This window comes from Cygnus olor, chromosome 9, assembly GCF_009769625.2.
Source record: "Cygnus olor isolate bCygOlo1 chromosome 9, bCygOlo1.pri.v2, whole genome shotgun sequence".
Taxonomy (NCBI): Eukaryota; Metazoa; Chordata; class Aves; order Anseriformes; family Anatidae; genus Cygnus; species Cygnus olor.
Window position 1 is genome coordinate 2,589,921 of NC_049177.1, and position 16,318 is coordinate 2,606,238.

Genomic DNA, 16,318 nt, shown 5'->3' on the forward strand with positions numbered 1-16,318 from the left:
TTGCTTATACGTTGCACAAATAAGGTGCTATAGGGTGAAGCTTTCAAGCTTCATTCTTAGGGCTGCTTCCACCGGCCTCTCTCAAGTTAACAATTTACCGCAACCCAACGGCCATTAAAACCTTGACACCGGCTGCTTTTATTGGATTATATCCTCTGCCTCTCTCTGATGCATATTTCTGGCGATAACCTGTGCGGCAATAAACTTCATCCAGCCACCAGAGTGTGCATGTGAGAGGACTGCAAATCTCCTCAGCCAAACCAGAATTAGCCGGTATCGCAGGAATGAAAGAGCGTGGAGATTTGAAATCGCGGGGAATGGAAGCCAGACGGAGCAGAAGGCGAGCCGCCGGGGGAGCAGGAGCCCCGAGCCCGGCCCCGGGCTGCAGCAGCAAATAAACACCGCGGCGAGGCCGAGCGCAGCCGGGCGCAGGTTGGCGGCGGCGGGGAGCGGAGCTGCGGCGGCTGCGGGTCCCAGCGCCATGCCGGCCGGGGCGGCGGCGCGCCCGGGGCCCGGCGAGGTGAGGACCGGGGGAGGAGCCGGGGTCGGGGCCGGGCCCGGGGCCGTGCGGCGGGGCCGGGCCGGGGAGGCGGCGGCCGCCCGGGTGCTGCGGCGAGCACCGGGGGGAGGGAGCGGCGGCGTGTCCCAGCCGGCTGCCGCTGCCCAGCCCGCTGTCGCTGCCCCCCGGGGGTGCCGAGAGCACGGTGAGCAGCGTCCCCTGGGCAGGGCACGGCGAGCAGCCCGCAGGGGCTGCGGGGCGCCGGTCCCAGCCAGAAAACAGCTGCCACTCGCCGCCCGCTGACTCGTGTCCCCAGGCAGCACCGTAACGCTGTACGTTGTACCCAGCCTGTTTGCCTCTGGCTTGCCGGGTGTGCACGCGTGCACGCCGTGGCGCTGATCCGCAGAAGCGGGTGCTGGTCACACCTCCGTGGAAGCCACTGGCAACCGTGGGACTCGGAGCAGTACCAAGGTCGGGTTAGAATGATCAAAGTTACCACGCCCAAAATAAGCTATGCTTTTAGCAATATTCTTTTCAGTGCATCTTCAAAACACCACAATTACATGTGACATATCGAATGGGAAGACTGTGAAGCAAAACTTCCTCTTTACAAAGCGCTTATGAGTTACCCTGTTCGATCCCACTTTTCAAGGCAGAGGCAATCAGGTACCGCAAGAGATGCTTGCAGAGGTACTCCAAAGAATATGTAAATTCTTCATCACGTGGACTTCTTATATCCAGATCAGAGGTATTTCTGATAAACCTGTTCAAGCCAGGGAGCCATAGTTCCAGTGATGGTACGGGGAACTTGGTGTTTCTCTGCTAATTTTGGTCTTGTTACAGCACCTGCATTTGTCTCTAAAATAGCTCATGAGTCAGATTTTTCAAAAAAGCTCAGCATTTGTGTGGACACTAACATTTGGGCCAATTGCCTAAGAGCTCTGAGTATCGTGTGTGCATACAATATAAAAAGCTTTTCTGAAAAAAAGTCTAGTCCTCCTCCAGCTGCCCTAGCAGGAATCCTGATTCTCTTCTCTTTAAACGCAGTCCCTTATGAGGGGCTGTATTCAACACGTACTGTGAGCGGGTCTTCACTACCTTGCTCGCTGGGGAAGTATGTGTGGCTTTACAAATCAGCTACTGTCATTTTCATTGCAGTTTCTCTAGGATTTCACAATTGCTAAGAGCCTCTTGGGCTTCTCTGCTTTCCATGATACTGTGTTCTTGGCAGCGCTGTGGTGTGGGAAGAAGACTGAGGGCAGGTAAGAGCATTTCTCCCAGGTGCAGTAGGCTACAGGGCGATGAGTCAGTAGTGGGGAGAGGATCCAGACATCCAGTCCTTGCTTTACCCAGAGCCTCAGAGTTCGTGCAGTTACTGGAAATGACCTTCTGTGCTTTTGAGTGTATTCACTCTGAACTTGTGACATTAGTGGGAAGTTAGTATAAAAGTAATAATAAGCAAGAATCCAGTTAAAAGGGAAAATATATGCATTTTCCCAAGCTTCGTGGGGGTTGATGCACACCTGACATTAGCTCGCATCTAATCAGGCTAAGCCCATCCTGTCAGGATGCTTGCACTTTCTTTGCTGTTGCAAAGATGAGTGTCATATCTTTGAATCTCAGTGCCAATTATTTTTGCTTTAAATCATTTTGAATATATGAAAGAGGTATCTATATCCTGTCCAAAGAAGAAATTTTTTTGTATCCAGTATTAGATTCAGGTACATACAAAAAAATAGTCAAAAGCATGAAAGAGAAAGGTGAGGTTCCACATTGAATCCTTACTCTGAATCTTGAGTTACATAATTTTGTGTTCCATTATCTAAGATGTACTGTAATATCCATCATACATTTTCACTAATCCTACACAGACTATGGTTAGCAGCTTGAAATTTTCCTTCATTCTGCTATTTCTCTGTCTCTCTCTCTTTTTGTCTTTCCATTAGCATGATTATTTGCTATCTGTGTTACATTTATGCAGTTTGTGTTTCTTTCGAGTGGGCTGAGTCCTCCATAAGTAGTCATATAAACTGCATCAGTGGGGTATCTGGCTCCCAGAACCTTAATAAGAAAGGGTGAAAATGCCAGCTTAACCACCTACCCTCAGTAGAAGAAGGATTAAGTATAATTGTAACTAGGGCTGTCCCAGGCTGTCCTCACGTTCAAAAGAAAGCCTCCGCCCCTCATCCTCAGCATTTCCCTCGCCATGTATACAGTCCTGCCTCAAACACCCTGGCAGACCTCCAGACAGATGACTAAGCATAATCCCTCTTCTTTTAGCTGCCTGATTTGGAAAGAAAAAGCCAGTAAGTTAGTTCAGTGTGTGTATGAACTGGCACCCAGGTGTGTACTCATCACTTGATCATGCGGCATGTGTTAAATGTACACAGTTCTTGTTATTCCTCGCTGTCATCAATACTTTCCTTCTGTCCTCCATGGCCAAGTTAGGGCTAGTGATAACTTAGTCCGTAAAGAGTATCCATGGTGAAGAACTGGATACCAGGGGAACATCTTTTAGCTCCCAATTTGTTGTATGAAGCAAATCAGCGTGCTCCTGGAGGAAGCCAGATGTTCAAGTGCCCTTAGCTACCCACCCTTCCCTGTACTGCATGTAAGGGTTCTGTGTCACTTAACTTTGAAGGCGACTTACTGAGCGGCCAGCTTGGAGAGGTTACATACATGGGCAGTTTGTCACTGTTTTTGCAAGTAGCTTTGCCCAACCGGCTCTGACTCCATCTACGTGTTAATATGAAATACTTTAAGACCTTCTCTGTATGTTTATCTAGCAATGAGAAAAAATAAAATAGTTGGGAAAAGTAGTAACTTAAGAATCAGAATATCCTCATATATTTAAAGAGAACAGCTCAAATTTTCATTAGTAAAGAGCCTGAGTTATTCCATTCTCCATCAGTGTATTGTGCTGAAGAGCTGGCTCTGAGCTGGGAGACATAGCTTTTGAGAACTCACAGAGTACACAAAGCTTTTTAAAACAATTTTTGGTAACTTTCTTCTCCTGTTTGAGTATTGTGAAGCTGATGGCTCTTTCTATTTCTCCAGAGAAAAAAAGAAGAAAAAAAAATACAATCTTTGGTAATTTGTGTCATTACACTTATTTCTAGTCTCCATGGAAACCTATGTGGTACTCAACAGCCATGTAACATTTCAATATGTTGCAGAATAAATCAGATAGAGGGAAGATTTGGTTCTGCACCTTGCCTGTTACTCAATTAAAAATTACTTGCAAATTGTTTTGAAATTATTTTCACATTGTGTTGTAATCTTCACAGAATAACAATGGATGAAACCAAAGTAATCAAATCAAGCTGTTATGGCCTGATCCTACATGTTTATGCACATAGCTCTGCCACTCAGTTTGATTCTGAAGGCATTGACATTAATTTGGAAGAATTCATGGGTTTTAGTAGGATTATATGGATTAGTACTGAGAGCATAATCGTAAACTGTTTGTCAAAGTAACTCTCATAAAAGTTTAAAGTTTGCCAGAGAGGTAGTAATAATCCTTTCTTTGTAATTTATATAAGTAAAGCTTTCAGAAAATTAAGAACCTTAAATTTTATCTTTCTGTCTTCCCTCTTGTCCTTCCACTACTAAGGAAAACATACATCTCAAAACTAGTTTCCTCCTAAAAAATACAGTAATTCAATCCACCTGCCTCTTCAAGATTTCCTTTTTTGAGTCCAAGCTTTATTCACTAGAACACAAAGACACATAATCTTACTGGGACAGCAGAAGGTGATACAGAGAAGGAATATACAGGGAGAGACTAGTCTTTTTCTGTGACCACAGTCAACCCATGAAGAGTGAGTGCTCTCAGCCACATACAAGTAAGTAAATACACAGCAATGGAAATAATACGACCTACTGGCAACCCATAAGTACTCCTACATAGACAGCCATGATAATAAATAGAAAGATAAGATCTATTCTAATTAGAGAATTTGAACAACAAAAACTCATTATTCACTTTAGAACTGCACTAAAAAAAAGGTGAAATACAGTTGTGATTTCTTCACCATAACCAAGCTACAAAATTGGATCATTTTGAATGTGTTTTGAAGTTATTTACTGTATTTATTTCAGAATACTGTGGAGAAAATGTATGCTAGTCGAGAGGATATTGGATACGATTTTGGAGATGACTCAAAAGTTGGAAGTAAGCCAATTAAGCCTAATCCAAACATCGATGGAGGATGGGCTTGGATGATTGTACTTTCCTCTTTCCTTGTGCACATACTTATTATGGGGTCCCAAATGGCCCTTGGAATACTCAACATGGAGTGGCTTGAAGAGTTTAATCAAAGCCGTGGCTTAACAGCATGGGTTAGCTCCCTTAGCATGGGCATTACACTTATTGTAGGTATGTTCCAATGTCATTTATTTCAGAGCTACAGAGATTTTTAGAATATGCTTGTTGCTTATCCCTCAAATATTTTCTTACAGTTTTTCAATTTATTAGCAGAGCTTCCCCATTTCTCCTGAGTTGCCTTTTTAATTTGTCAAGTCACTTGTGCAAATTTTACAAGTTAGAAGGAGATAGGGACAACAGGGAAGATGGTAGAGAAGACAATTTGACTAGGAGACAGCATGAGCAGGAAAGGATTGTTTGTGACTTCAAGGTCTCATGAGAATCAAGAAAGCAGATCATCTGCTAAGCTTGTGGACCTCCTCGTACTCTGTGAGGAGAGAATGTGAGGAGAGCAACCCAAATAATATCTATAGGGATATGTATGCATATACAGACCTGTTTCCCTAAATTAAGATTGAAAATGTGTTTAGGTCTGCCTGAAACACTCCACCGAAAACAAAATAAAGTATTTGCTTGTAAAAGAAGGTATGCACTCACACAGCTTTCATTTTGGGGAACAATGTTTTCATTTTGTCTTCTGTTTAAACCATTCCTTCTTCACAGAGCAATTTTGATTTTAGGTCTTATGGGTATTTGCTTGGTTCGTTGAATTTTTCTTTCCAGGATTTTAAATGGTAATAGGGAAAATAAACTGAATTGCCTGAGTAGTGTGATGTTTAACGTTTTGTTTAAAACAACATTAATAATCTTCACTTGAAAAAAATATTAGGCAATGTAGAGATTTAAATAAATAGCATAGCATTTTTTCTTGTTCTTTAACAGGGCCTTTCATTGGTTTATTCATTACCATGTGTGGGTGCCGCAAGACAGCAATAATTGGAGGGATATTGAATGCCCTAGGCTGGATATTGAGTGCCTATGCCTCAAATGTGCACTTCCTCTTCCTTACATTCGGAGTGACAGCCGGTAAGCTATACTAACATTTGAAAGTTCTTTCAGTGTTTTTTAATTGCTTTGAAGTTACCTGGGTGAGCAAAGAGGGAAGTTAGACTGGTTCCTGCAAAGTTTCCAAATTAAAAAAAAATAAACTTTTAGTTATGGAATATAACTTGACTTTGTTTTTATCTTATTCAGTCCTCATGTGATCTGGCACAGTGTTATAGTCAGAGAAATAAGAGACAATGAGCAACATCCTTGATTTCAGTAGAGTTATTCTAGTTTTTCTTTCACAGGCTTTACAGACTGTTATCTTTTCAGAAAGCTTATTTATTTACACGGTGGATTGGGCCCAATGGCTTTCATTGTCATTTAAATCTACCATGTGAAGATGGCATTTTTACCAGTTTCTCCCATTTGAATATATTTGATGGTATTCTTACTTAGAAGAATGAATGTCATCAAAACTCTAACAAATGGAATTTAAAGATAGTAAAATACTGTTGAACTGTATATCTAGTGAACTCCTCTCTTTGTCGCAGAAAAAAACCAGCTAATATTTCCTCAGATTTGTTATGGAGTTGCTACATATTAACAAAATACAAGAATTTGATAACTGTGTACTGTTTCCATACCTATTTTAAAGGGTGTTACGTGTATGTTTTTAATGGGAAAAAAAAAAGAAAAAAGAAAATAGATGTCTTTCTTGCAAGCAGATTGTTGTATTTGTTTCATGTGCTGAATCCTTGTTAGTATATTTGATCTGCCTGAATCAGAAAAATGCATGTGGTCATATTTTATGTGTAATTTTTAATAGTGGATATTCATATTACGTCAACAACCACTAATAAATGACATCTCATTTTGCTACATATTCTGAGTGAGAGGTAAGAGAAACATGTAGCATTATTTCCTGTTGAAGGTTTGTCAGAGGACGCGATACTTTGGTTATGGCACACTGCTATGTAACAGTTGTAATGACCATTGAGAAAACATTCCAAATAATTTTAGAACTAGTTGTTTTCACTCTTCTATTTTAATGTGAAATTATGAATAGGCAGGCTTGTGGGGAACAGAACACTTTCCTCGTGTGTGAGAAGACAACAGGAGGAGGGAACAGGGTATTAGTTATTACCAGTGAGGTAATTACAGTAATGACAGTAGACAATTCAGGTAAACATAGAGTATTCCTCTTTTGAGACAAAGTCAGGTCTCTAGGAAACCTTTTTATATATGGAGACCAACTGAAATTTAGATAGGAATGAAAGTTTATGCATTTTTATTGAAAATCAATAGGTTAGTGCCTTGGTGCTCTTTTTCTTGCAAAATGTGGCTTCTTGTGAAAATATTTAGCTACTTCCAGAAAGCTACGTGGAAGAACCCAATATTATCTACTTAAAGGATCACTCCATTTTATTCACTGTTTCCTTCTGGAAAGAGAAACTGTGAATAAATATGAAACAAAAATATTAAGTTAATTCAAGTAAGAAGTACACAATTTGACCTTTAATTATTATTTGAGCAACAGTAAACAATTCAAGGGACTTTGAAATATTATTCACTTCATGACTAATACGACAGAAGTGCAACAACAACAAAAAAATCATTTGTGATCCTGACAATGGCTTCAGTATCCTCCATTCCCTCAAACTACCCCTTCACAGAATTTCAGAGAAATCTGAAGAATTTCTGTACGTTTTTTTTTTTATCTAGCTGGATGGAAAAAAAAATGAAACCAGGAAGGATCACTATGACAACTCTTTATACCAGCACACCATAGATTTCAGTAATGATGTAAATTTCTAAACGAACAGCAATAATTACAGGCAAGGTTTTGCCCTTTTGGCAGTTTCTGTTCCCATATTGGGTATATTCAGGCAGACAGGAACCTACGCTGTCTTTGTTTCAACTGCTTGCTGCTTTTCAGTAAGAGCATATCAAGAATATTAGACAAAAAGGCAGAGATTATACAGAGATTTTAAAAAGTGGGGCAAAAACTGCATTTTCATAAAAAATCTGAGGCAATTTTTTACATGAGATAGAGAAGTGATGCTGCTGCAGGAGAAATTTTGGCCAGAAGACCAGTGTAGAGATGCCTGAGATGTTTCCTCCAGCTCCATGACAGCTCTGCTTGCCATCACCACATTCATCTGCTTTATTTGCCATTACCTCACCATCTCAACACTCACTGTCCCCTCATTCACCATTTCTTCACTCACCATCCCCTCCCTTGCTGTCCCCTCCCTCTCTGTCCCCTCACCATCACCTCACTCCCTGTCTGCTCACTTATGATCACCTCACTCATGGTGCCTTTGCTCCCTGCTCCTTCACTCCCTGTCCTCTCACTCACTGTCCACTCCACTCCTCATTTCCTTGCTCCTGACTCCTCACACCCTGTCCCCTTGCTCACGGTCACCTCACCACCACCTCAGGAAGTTTCCTTCATTTTTGCACAGCTGTAAGACATCAGGCCGCTGTTCATGTACGGTGGATGCCTCCTGCTGCAATTACTTCTGGGCCTCCATGCAGTGCTCGAGAGCTTGCTAATGGCCCTGTTTTTCCCTCAGGCCTTGGTGACCAGCCATGCCAGATGCCCTCATGCCACCTGTCCCCATAGTCCCAGTCTTGCCTGCGGCCGCTGCCACCCCCAGCTCCCTGTCCCAAAGCGCCTCTCACCTCAGAACCATTCCCCTCCTCCAGCTCCTCATGGCACCTGCCCTGTCCCCTGTCCCCTCGCCTCTTGGCCGCCAGCTTCACCCCAACCCCTGTGGTAGCGGTTTGGGGGGCAGAGGAGCCTTCCCTGCGGCCAGGGGAGTAAAAAAGCCCTCGGGGCCCAAGGGAAGGGGAGAGCAGAGCCAGGTCATGCTGTGGCACCAAAGTGCCCATTCTGTGAGGAAAAGGAGATGAAGAGGCCTGTGGTCCTGTGTCTGCGTAACGGTGGCATGCCTTTGGTTGTAATTAGACCACACTTTGCTATGTAGCCCACAGAATGGAAAGATAAAAGAGTTTGTAACATTTTTTACTTCACAGAGTGTGCATACAAGTGCAGTAAACACCGATGCGAGTATGAGCCCGGGTGGATGGGAACAGAGTGATTATAAAGCTGTTTTTTCAGCCTGTTGCACAGCCAATGGTAGGCCAGCCTGGCAAGGCAGGGAGTCCTCTGGCAGGCAGAGAGATCGCCTTCAAGTTTTCAGCTGGATTTGGGGAGGGAGGCACAGTGCAAAACAAAAGTCTGATAGTGTGTTTGCATTGACTAGAAATAAACACTTGTAACAGGCATGCCAGGTCAGCTCTGACCGTGATACACTGCAGTGATGTTGAGGTGATTTTTTTTTTCAGGCTTTGCTGGCATAACAGCTCTTCTTGCCTTGATTTAGCTGTAGGATGTCATGCAACTAACTTATCAGCTATTTAGGAAAGCTTTTAAAACCAAAGCACTGTTCTAAATTATGACCACAGTAAATTTGAAGATATTTTCTGCATACACTGCTATTCCAGTCCTCTTTAAATGGCAGGAATTTGCTGTGAGAAAAATTGGGCAACTGTTACCTTTATTGATGTGATTGCACAATGCTCAACATTTCCTGCTTAAAAAAGGTATCATTAATATCCTGTTTTTTAAGAATATGCCTGTGCAGCAACTGTGTAGCCCTCCCTGTACTTCCCTGGTGCCACAGTGCCTAGAGAGAAACATAAAAGCCTCCTGAGGCCCTACCACTGGGCTAAGCCCCATTGCTGACTCCTGAAATGTCTCATTGCCACTGTGGCTCAATAGGTACAAAGGTGAGGAGAAAGCCTCAGTGTAGATTTTCATCAGATGCAAGTATTACAAATACGGATTTGTCAACATAGGTTTTGTTCATGTTTGTCTCTGTATTAACTCTCACTGATTTATTATGGGATGTTTGGGGCTTTCTGGTGGTGGCATGTGGAACTGAGATAAAGGTTTTATCTTCCTTGTATTTCAGTTTTTCCAGCAGTTAAATAGCAGTATTATATTCTTACTGGAACAAGTACCACAATTTTTGGAAAACACTACAAGACAGAAATGAAAGTTAACATGAAAATTGAATATTTATTCTTGATTTTACTATTATGCTTATGTAAAAATTAGGAATAAACCTGATTCATTCTTCACTGCTTTTTTTCTTGTCGGCATGAAGTTCAGATTTATTTTGATTTTTCTTTTCATAGGTGTTGGTAGTGGCATGGTTTATCTGCCTGCGGTGGTCATGGTAGGACAGTATTTTCAGAAGAGAAGAGCACTTGCACAAGGACTGAGTACCACAGGAACAGGGTTTGGAGCTTTTTTAATGACAGCCTTACTGAAGTATCTCTGCAGGGAATTTGGGTGGAGGAATGCCATGTTCATTCAAGGTGCGATCTCCCTCAACCTTTGTGTCTGTGGGGCACTTATGAGACCACTATCCCACAAAGATGTTAATGAAAAATGTGTTGTGAGAAGTAATAGCGAAAATAATCAGGCAAAAGCTCTATCCCATTCTGCAGAGACTTTAAATGGAGTCCTCAGTGAAGAAACAGACAAAAAAGAAGAGCCAACAAATGAAGAAGTGCTTGACAGTGTTAAGCACATAGAAACTGAAGGTAAATCTAGAAGTGGAAAGAGTATGTATGGACTGCTCATTCTTAAGACAGCGAGCCAGCTGACGATTACGGTCAGGAAGGGCTTTGGAATCTGGTACTCCAGTTATTTTGGAGCTGCATCGTTGTTTACCAACAGAGTATTTGTGGCCTTTATAATTTGGGCTTTGTTTGCCTATAGCAGCTTTGTCATTCCCTTTATTCATCTTCCAGAGATAGTCAAGCAGTACAATTTATCTAGTCAGAACAATATATTTCCATTGACATCCATTATTGCCATTGTGCATATTTTTGGTAAAGTGATCCTTGGAATCATCTCTGATCTCCCTTGCATCAGCACTTGGAATGTCTTCCTCATGGCTAACATCACCCTGGTCACCTGCATTCTTACTTTGCCACTAATGCAAACATACATTAGTCTGGCTGTGATTTGTGCTCTAATAGGATTTTCTAGTGGCTATTTTTCCCTAATGCCTGTTGTGACTGAAGATTTAGTTGGAACTAAACACCTTGCAAATGCCTATGGCATCATCATCTGTGCCAATGGAATATCTGCATTGCTTGGACCACCCTTTGCAGGTAAAATGTTCAAATTTCTGACCAACAGTTATTTGTTTTATAACCATCTGACTTGTTATGCTATTAAGCTTTCTTATGCTATGAACATTAACAAAATTACAGCTTTTCTAGAATGGACTGTAACATCCAGCTTTACATTGCACATATTTAAAGAACACATCTGCTGCTCACTATTCACACACTACGAATTACCATCCTGGTAAACAACCCCACATCTATTACAAGCTGTCCTTTCAATGGTATGTTTCTTTAAGATATTACCATTTTTAAAAATGACAAAGGATAACCTATTTTTATGTGTCTGTGTAGTATAAGTACTATATCACATACACAGTTACGCCTAGATGAAAATGCTGAATAGCTTTCAGGGTACGCAGGTGTTTCTACCATAGTATTAGCCTCAAGAATTATAAAGTGTGTCTGGGCTTCACCATTCGAAGCTGGATGTGTTGGTTTGACTGACATGGCTTTGCCTTCCTTCAGCCAGTGGTATCTCCTTTTGGGACTGCACTCCTCGCAATCTCTTTACTGCTATACACAGCAGAAGGCAGGAGTGCATGTGGTGCTATCCCTAAAGTTACTTAGGTGTAAGCAAACATTCGTTATAAATTTTTTTCATAGAAAGATGCGGGGAAGTATGGTGGGGAGAGATACAGGCACTGACGGTCAATACTGTAGCCAGACTACGGCAGTCTGTTACAGATATGCAAACCAGAAGAAAGCTGTAAGAAGCCTTGTAGCTAATGGCCCTGGTCAGCCAGGACTGGCACTAGGCTGAACGGAAGCCAGCTCCACTGCGAGCAGCCCAGGAAGCTTAGAATGCTCTCACTTTATCTCCCCAGCACTGAGTGAGCTGAAATGACTTAGGAGAAAGCTCATTTAGTATCCTTCGATAAGCAACAGGTTTTACTCTACCATATCCTCTTGTAGCACCTCTCAGTCTGTGCTGAACGTATCTTTGTATTTGATCATTAATAAGGAAGCAAATCAGATGCAATTAGCTGGTGTAAAAAAAAGCTTCTGATCTTGAGATTACATGGCAATGCAGCCAGAATTAAATGTGAGAATTTTGTTATTTTGGGTTCTCAAACCTTTCTGAAGTAATTTTAATGTATTTTTTTTCAAAGGAATTAAGGTTGGAATGAGAGTAATTGCAGTACCAAGACTTTCTTTTGAAAAGTCTTTTATCAGTACATGAGTCTTTGAGAAAGCTATTGGGAATGCACAAGGCACAGCATTCAGGCTAGCCTGCATGACACAGTAGCAGTATTGGGCATTTTCCAAAGAAAATAGTAGGGTGGAAAAAGTAGTTGGTTTGGGACTCCAAAATGTCTAAAGTCAGACCTGTTGTACTAATTTATCTGAAAACGTACAGTTTTACAGTGAAGATTGGTCATATTATTAGGCTGGCACATAGCTAAACCCATTTTAAGACTTCCATAACAATTAAATGAGGGGATAGGTATTGCAGTAGTTTTGGGTTATGGTGAGTGAACAAGAGATGTTGTTAACACATTTCTGTTTGTAGCGTCTAGAGGAGAAGACAATCAACACTTTTCTTTTCTTTTTTTTTTCTTTTTTTTTTTTTTTCTGCAAACCAGTTAAGGATTTGACTGAGATGTCATGAAAGAAATGTGCGATACCATTCATATACTCCCATACAATTTATCTTTTTGTTAAGCTTTGTAATGAACATGTTTTGTCCTTATTTTGCAGGTTGGATCTATGACATCACACATAAATATGATTTTTCTTTTTACATATGTGGCTTGCTGTACCTGGTGGGAATATTATTTTTATTTATTCAACCTTATATTGGAAAGAAACAACCACGAGAAAGTCTACTGAAGAGGAACAAGTATAGAACAAATTTCAGACTTTTTTATAGAATTTATTTCTTTCCATGTTTCTATTGTATGGCAGTATAAAGCTGAAACCAACCACACTGAATTGTACTTAAGTGAAAAGCAAATGTGCTCCAAAATGCTAATAAATTATTAGAAATATGCTTTTAAAATGACTTAAGATCTTTTACTTCAGAACTAACAAATATAGAGAATAAAAGCACACTTACAGTCTTCTAAAATTGGATCAGTGCTAGAAACCTTTAACCTTAATTCTTTTAACTTTTCATCACTAACCATTGGTGAAACTCCACTGACTGCAGTGCAGTTACTCCTGATTTACACTAGTCCTACAATCAAATTTGATCAGGATACGAATGATTTATAAAAATCCTTCCTATTATGTATTCTATCTGATAAAAGATTAGTTAGTAAATATGAGAAAATGACTGTATTTCTTACCTGGCTAGTGCTGCTGAAATGCTAGTATAATACTTCAATTAATTCAATGTTATTGAAAATTAATTCAATTTACTATTCTACAATGCAAAGGTGAAGAAAAGTTCTTAGATTTTTCTGAAAGGGTTCTCTACTTCAAGGTTTTTTATTTTTATTTTTATTTTTTTTACTTTTTATTTCTATTTTTATATATCAACTGCATGATGAAGTAGCCATCCTCAATACACGGGCTGCATTATAAATGCTCTGACACTTAATGCACATGAAGTAAAACAAACATAAAAGCAAATCGAGAGAACTGATGGAAAATATTAATTTGATTCTTCAACAGAAATGATAAGCAGCAACTTTTCTGATGATCTGTTCCACAAGTTGCACATGCATGAGTTGCCACATTCAGATAGAGCAATTTCTAATTTCAGAATCAACTACTTCAATAGTTATTCACAATTTATATTGATGTAACTGAGAACAGAATTTGTACCTGTGTATATACAGTCTTCTGGTTTTGCTTATGAGATTTAGCTATATTACTATGAACCACATCCAATGTAAATTGCCATAGTTGTATTAACTGACCTAGAGCTGCTGCTGATCATACCTGTATCAGGTACAGAGACACCTGAGATGAGAACAAATACCCTCTGTATTTTTACAGGCATGCTTTGGAAAGTTAAACTTTGTCTGACTTGTTTGCAGTGTTTTAGGATACAGAAATAATTTACTTAAATGCACAATGGCTCCTTTATCATAAAAATATCTGAAATTTAAGAGAGAAAATCTTTCTTTTGTTATGGTATATCCAGGTTCTTAAGCCTGCCTTATGGTTTGATACCTTACAGTGGAAGCATCCCACCATGATTCCAAAGACTGGAGGATATTTCCAGAAGCAGTTTGAAGTTTCTGTCTGCTTTCTGGATGGGACAGGTAAAAGTATTAAAGAAACAGAGCTGGGCAAAATGGCAAAATGGGCCAAATATAGTTTTAGAAAGAACTGGACTACAGCATGTTAAGTTTTGTTACAATTAATTTTAGAACAAAAATATTGAATTATGATCACTTGTGTTGCTGTATACGAGCACACCACAAACTATCTAAGACCGGTCATGTTTTAGATGATTATTCACTAGAAAATCAGATAATGCAAAGCATGGAAGAACTAAGACAATGTAAAATATTAAAAAAAATTTTCTTAAACAATGTTAAGCATCTGGTAATTAATGCAGAATATTTTGTATGATGCTACAAGACATCATACATCTCAGCTTTGCGAGGTGAGGCTGATATTAATTTTCCTATATCAAATAAAAGTTTTTTTTTTCCTGCTAGCTTTATGAATATTTTTTCATGACAAATCAAGTTCTTGGTTTAAGACTAATACTGCTGCTAGAATTTAAAAACAATTGGTATTATTCACTTATATTGAAGAAATATTGGCACACAGTTCAGTATGAAAGATTATCACTATACAGACATTTTCTGTAGCTGCAAGGTTGGTTAAAAAAAAGTTCTGAACCTCAAACCCCATTGTTCTGTATTGCAATTCACCAACTTAGTTGTGCACTTCTACAACTGTTGGCAGGGACATACTTTGAAATAGGTCACTGAAGTGAACAAAGTTAAACATAAAACCCTTAAGAAAAACCAAACTACCTTAAGATCAATTCTCTGATACAATATTTATGGCCTATAAAATTGTCATTACAACAACTGAGATGGCAGTGAACTGCAACATGTGGCATGAACAAGCAGCCAGTAATTTCTTAAAATCAGCTTTTTTGCTGGAGAAAATCGTCATATAAACTTCACTGACATCAGTTCTTTAGTTACAGGTTTAGTTACAGGTTTGTCTTGGTGTGAATGCTGCTACTAGCTTATCAGCTATCTTTCATTGGTCAAATAGATATATTAAAGTGATTTTCCCCAATTTTTTGGAAAAATATGTACCTGTTATACTTAAAGCTTCACTTTGCCTTTAGCTAAAATCAACTTCGCATATTACTGTAATGAATAATATGTTGTTCACTTATGATATCTGCAACATATCTTCTTATAGAAGTCCTTAATGGACTGTATAATGGGAATAAACTTACATTACCCCAAAATTCACTTTCTGTTCATTTACTGATTAAGTTAATTTCTTAAACATAAAAATGAAGATTCTCCTGAAAAATGATTGTTCTCATTTCTGGTAACAGAAGGGACAGATACATGATTGTTTAAAGAGGCAGGAAGGTGGGCTGACAAATCAGAGTGAAATTAGGATTTTAAGTAATATTAACTCAGTCTATATTAGCTAGCATAGTTTCTGAACCTGAAATTGCCTAAATCTGTTCTGATGTCACAACTTAACAAAAAAGTAATTGGGGGTAAATTTACAGAAAGTGAGAATAAAGGGTCTGCTGCTTAGCTCTGCTCACATACCATATTTCTTAAAAACATCCCTAAAGCAAAGTTACCCTTTACAGTGTTTTATTACACGGAACAGAAATTTCATGAATACAGTATTTTATGCACATCACAAAGTTTTGTCATTGTCCTGAAAGGAAATAGTCACAAGGAGGAAAGAATGCATTAATTGTTTAACGTGAAAATTTTCTACCTAAAGAACTATAATCATCAAATTCTTCAAGAATATTGATATGTCATTGTAGGACAAAATATTGTAAATATAAATTAACAACTATCTTGTAAGAACTAAAATGCAGCTTTATAACGATATAAAATTATACAGAAACACTGTATTTATTTTTAACGAATTTACAAAATTCATATTTAATACTTGACATTTTAAAAAAAGATGTAAACATATGCGTTCAAACACCCTTCAGATATTACACTTATATGAAAATACTGCAATCACTGTTTTTAATGCTCAGATCTTAAGTCTAGTCAATGACAAATGGTGTCTTAATCAATCAGTACTTTCAGAGCAACAATATTTAGCCTTTTAATTAGTGAAGCTGATTGTTGTGGTAAGGCTATAATTCAGTAAAAACTGCGTTCAGTTTAAAGCACTCTTAACTAACCATCATTACAATTTCATAAGATAGCAAATGTCTCCTGTCA

At 39.3% G+C, this 16,318-nt stretch overlaps 1 protein-coding gene across 6 annotated transcripts; it reads left to right on the top strand.

Moving 5' to 3' along the window:
* Positions 1 to 2: 2 nt before the first annotated feature.
* Positions 3 to 16,135, top strand: SLC16A14 (solute carrier family 16 member 14). 6 transcript variants are annotated; one of them, XM_040566974.1, is made up of 7 exons: positions 3 to 432; positions 1,658 to 1,761; positions 4,113 to 4,344; positions 4,601 to 4,877; positions 5,649 to 5,792; positions 9,960 to 10,946; positions 12,663 to 16,135. In XM_040566974.1, exons 4-7 carry the CDS (start codon positions 4,616 to 4,618, stop codon positions 12,872 to 12,874), a joined length of 1,605 nt encoding a protein of 534 aa, XP_040422908.1. In that variant the 5' UTR covers positions 3 to 432; positions 1,658 to 1,761; positions 4,113 to 4,344; positions 4,601 to 4,615; the 3' UTR covers positions 12,875 to 16,135. The 6 variants fall into 6 exon arrangements, with proteins under 6 accessions (XP_040422908.1, XP_040422912.1, XP_040422909.1 ...); XM_040566978.1 differs by having other exon boundaries at positions 4,216 to 4,344; XM_040566976.1 differs by lacking the exon at positions 3 to 432 and adding an exon at positions 460 to 520.
* Positions 16,136 to 16,318: the final 183 nt, after the last annotated feature.

What these genes read in the sequence shown, in the direction of transcription:
- SLC16A14 (XM_040566974.1), top strand. Translation starts at nt 4,616, where the DNA reads ATGTATGCTAGTCGAGAGGATATTGGATACGATTTTGGAGATGACTCA. An exon ending in GGGCATTACACTTATTGTAG is followed by an intron (nt 4,878 to 5,648) that starts GTATGTTCCAAT and finishes GTTCTTTAACAG; the next exon opens with GGCCTTTCATTGGTTTATTC. An exon ending in TACATTCGGAGTGACAGCCG is followed by an intron (nt 5,793 to 9,959) that starts GTAAGCTATACT and finishes TTCTTTTCATAG; the next exon opens with GTGTTGGTAGTGGCATGGTT.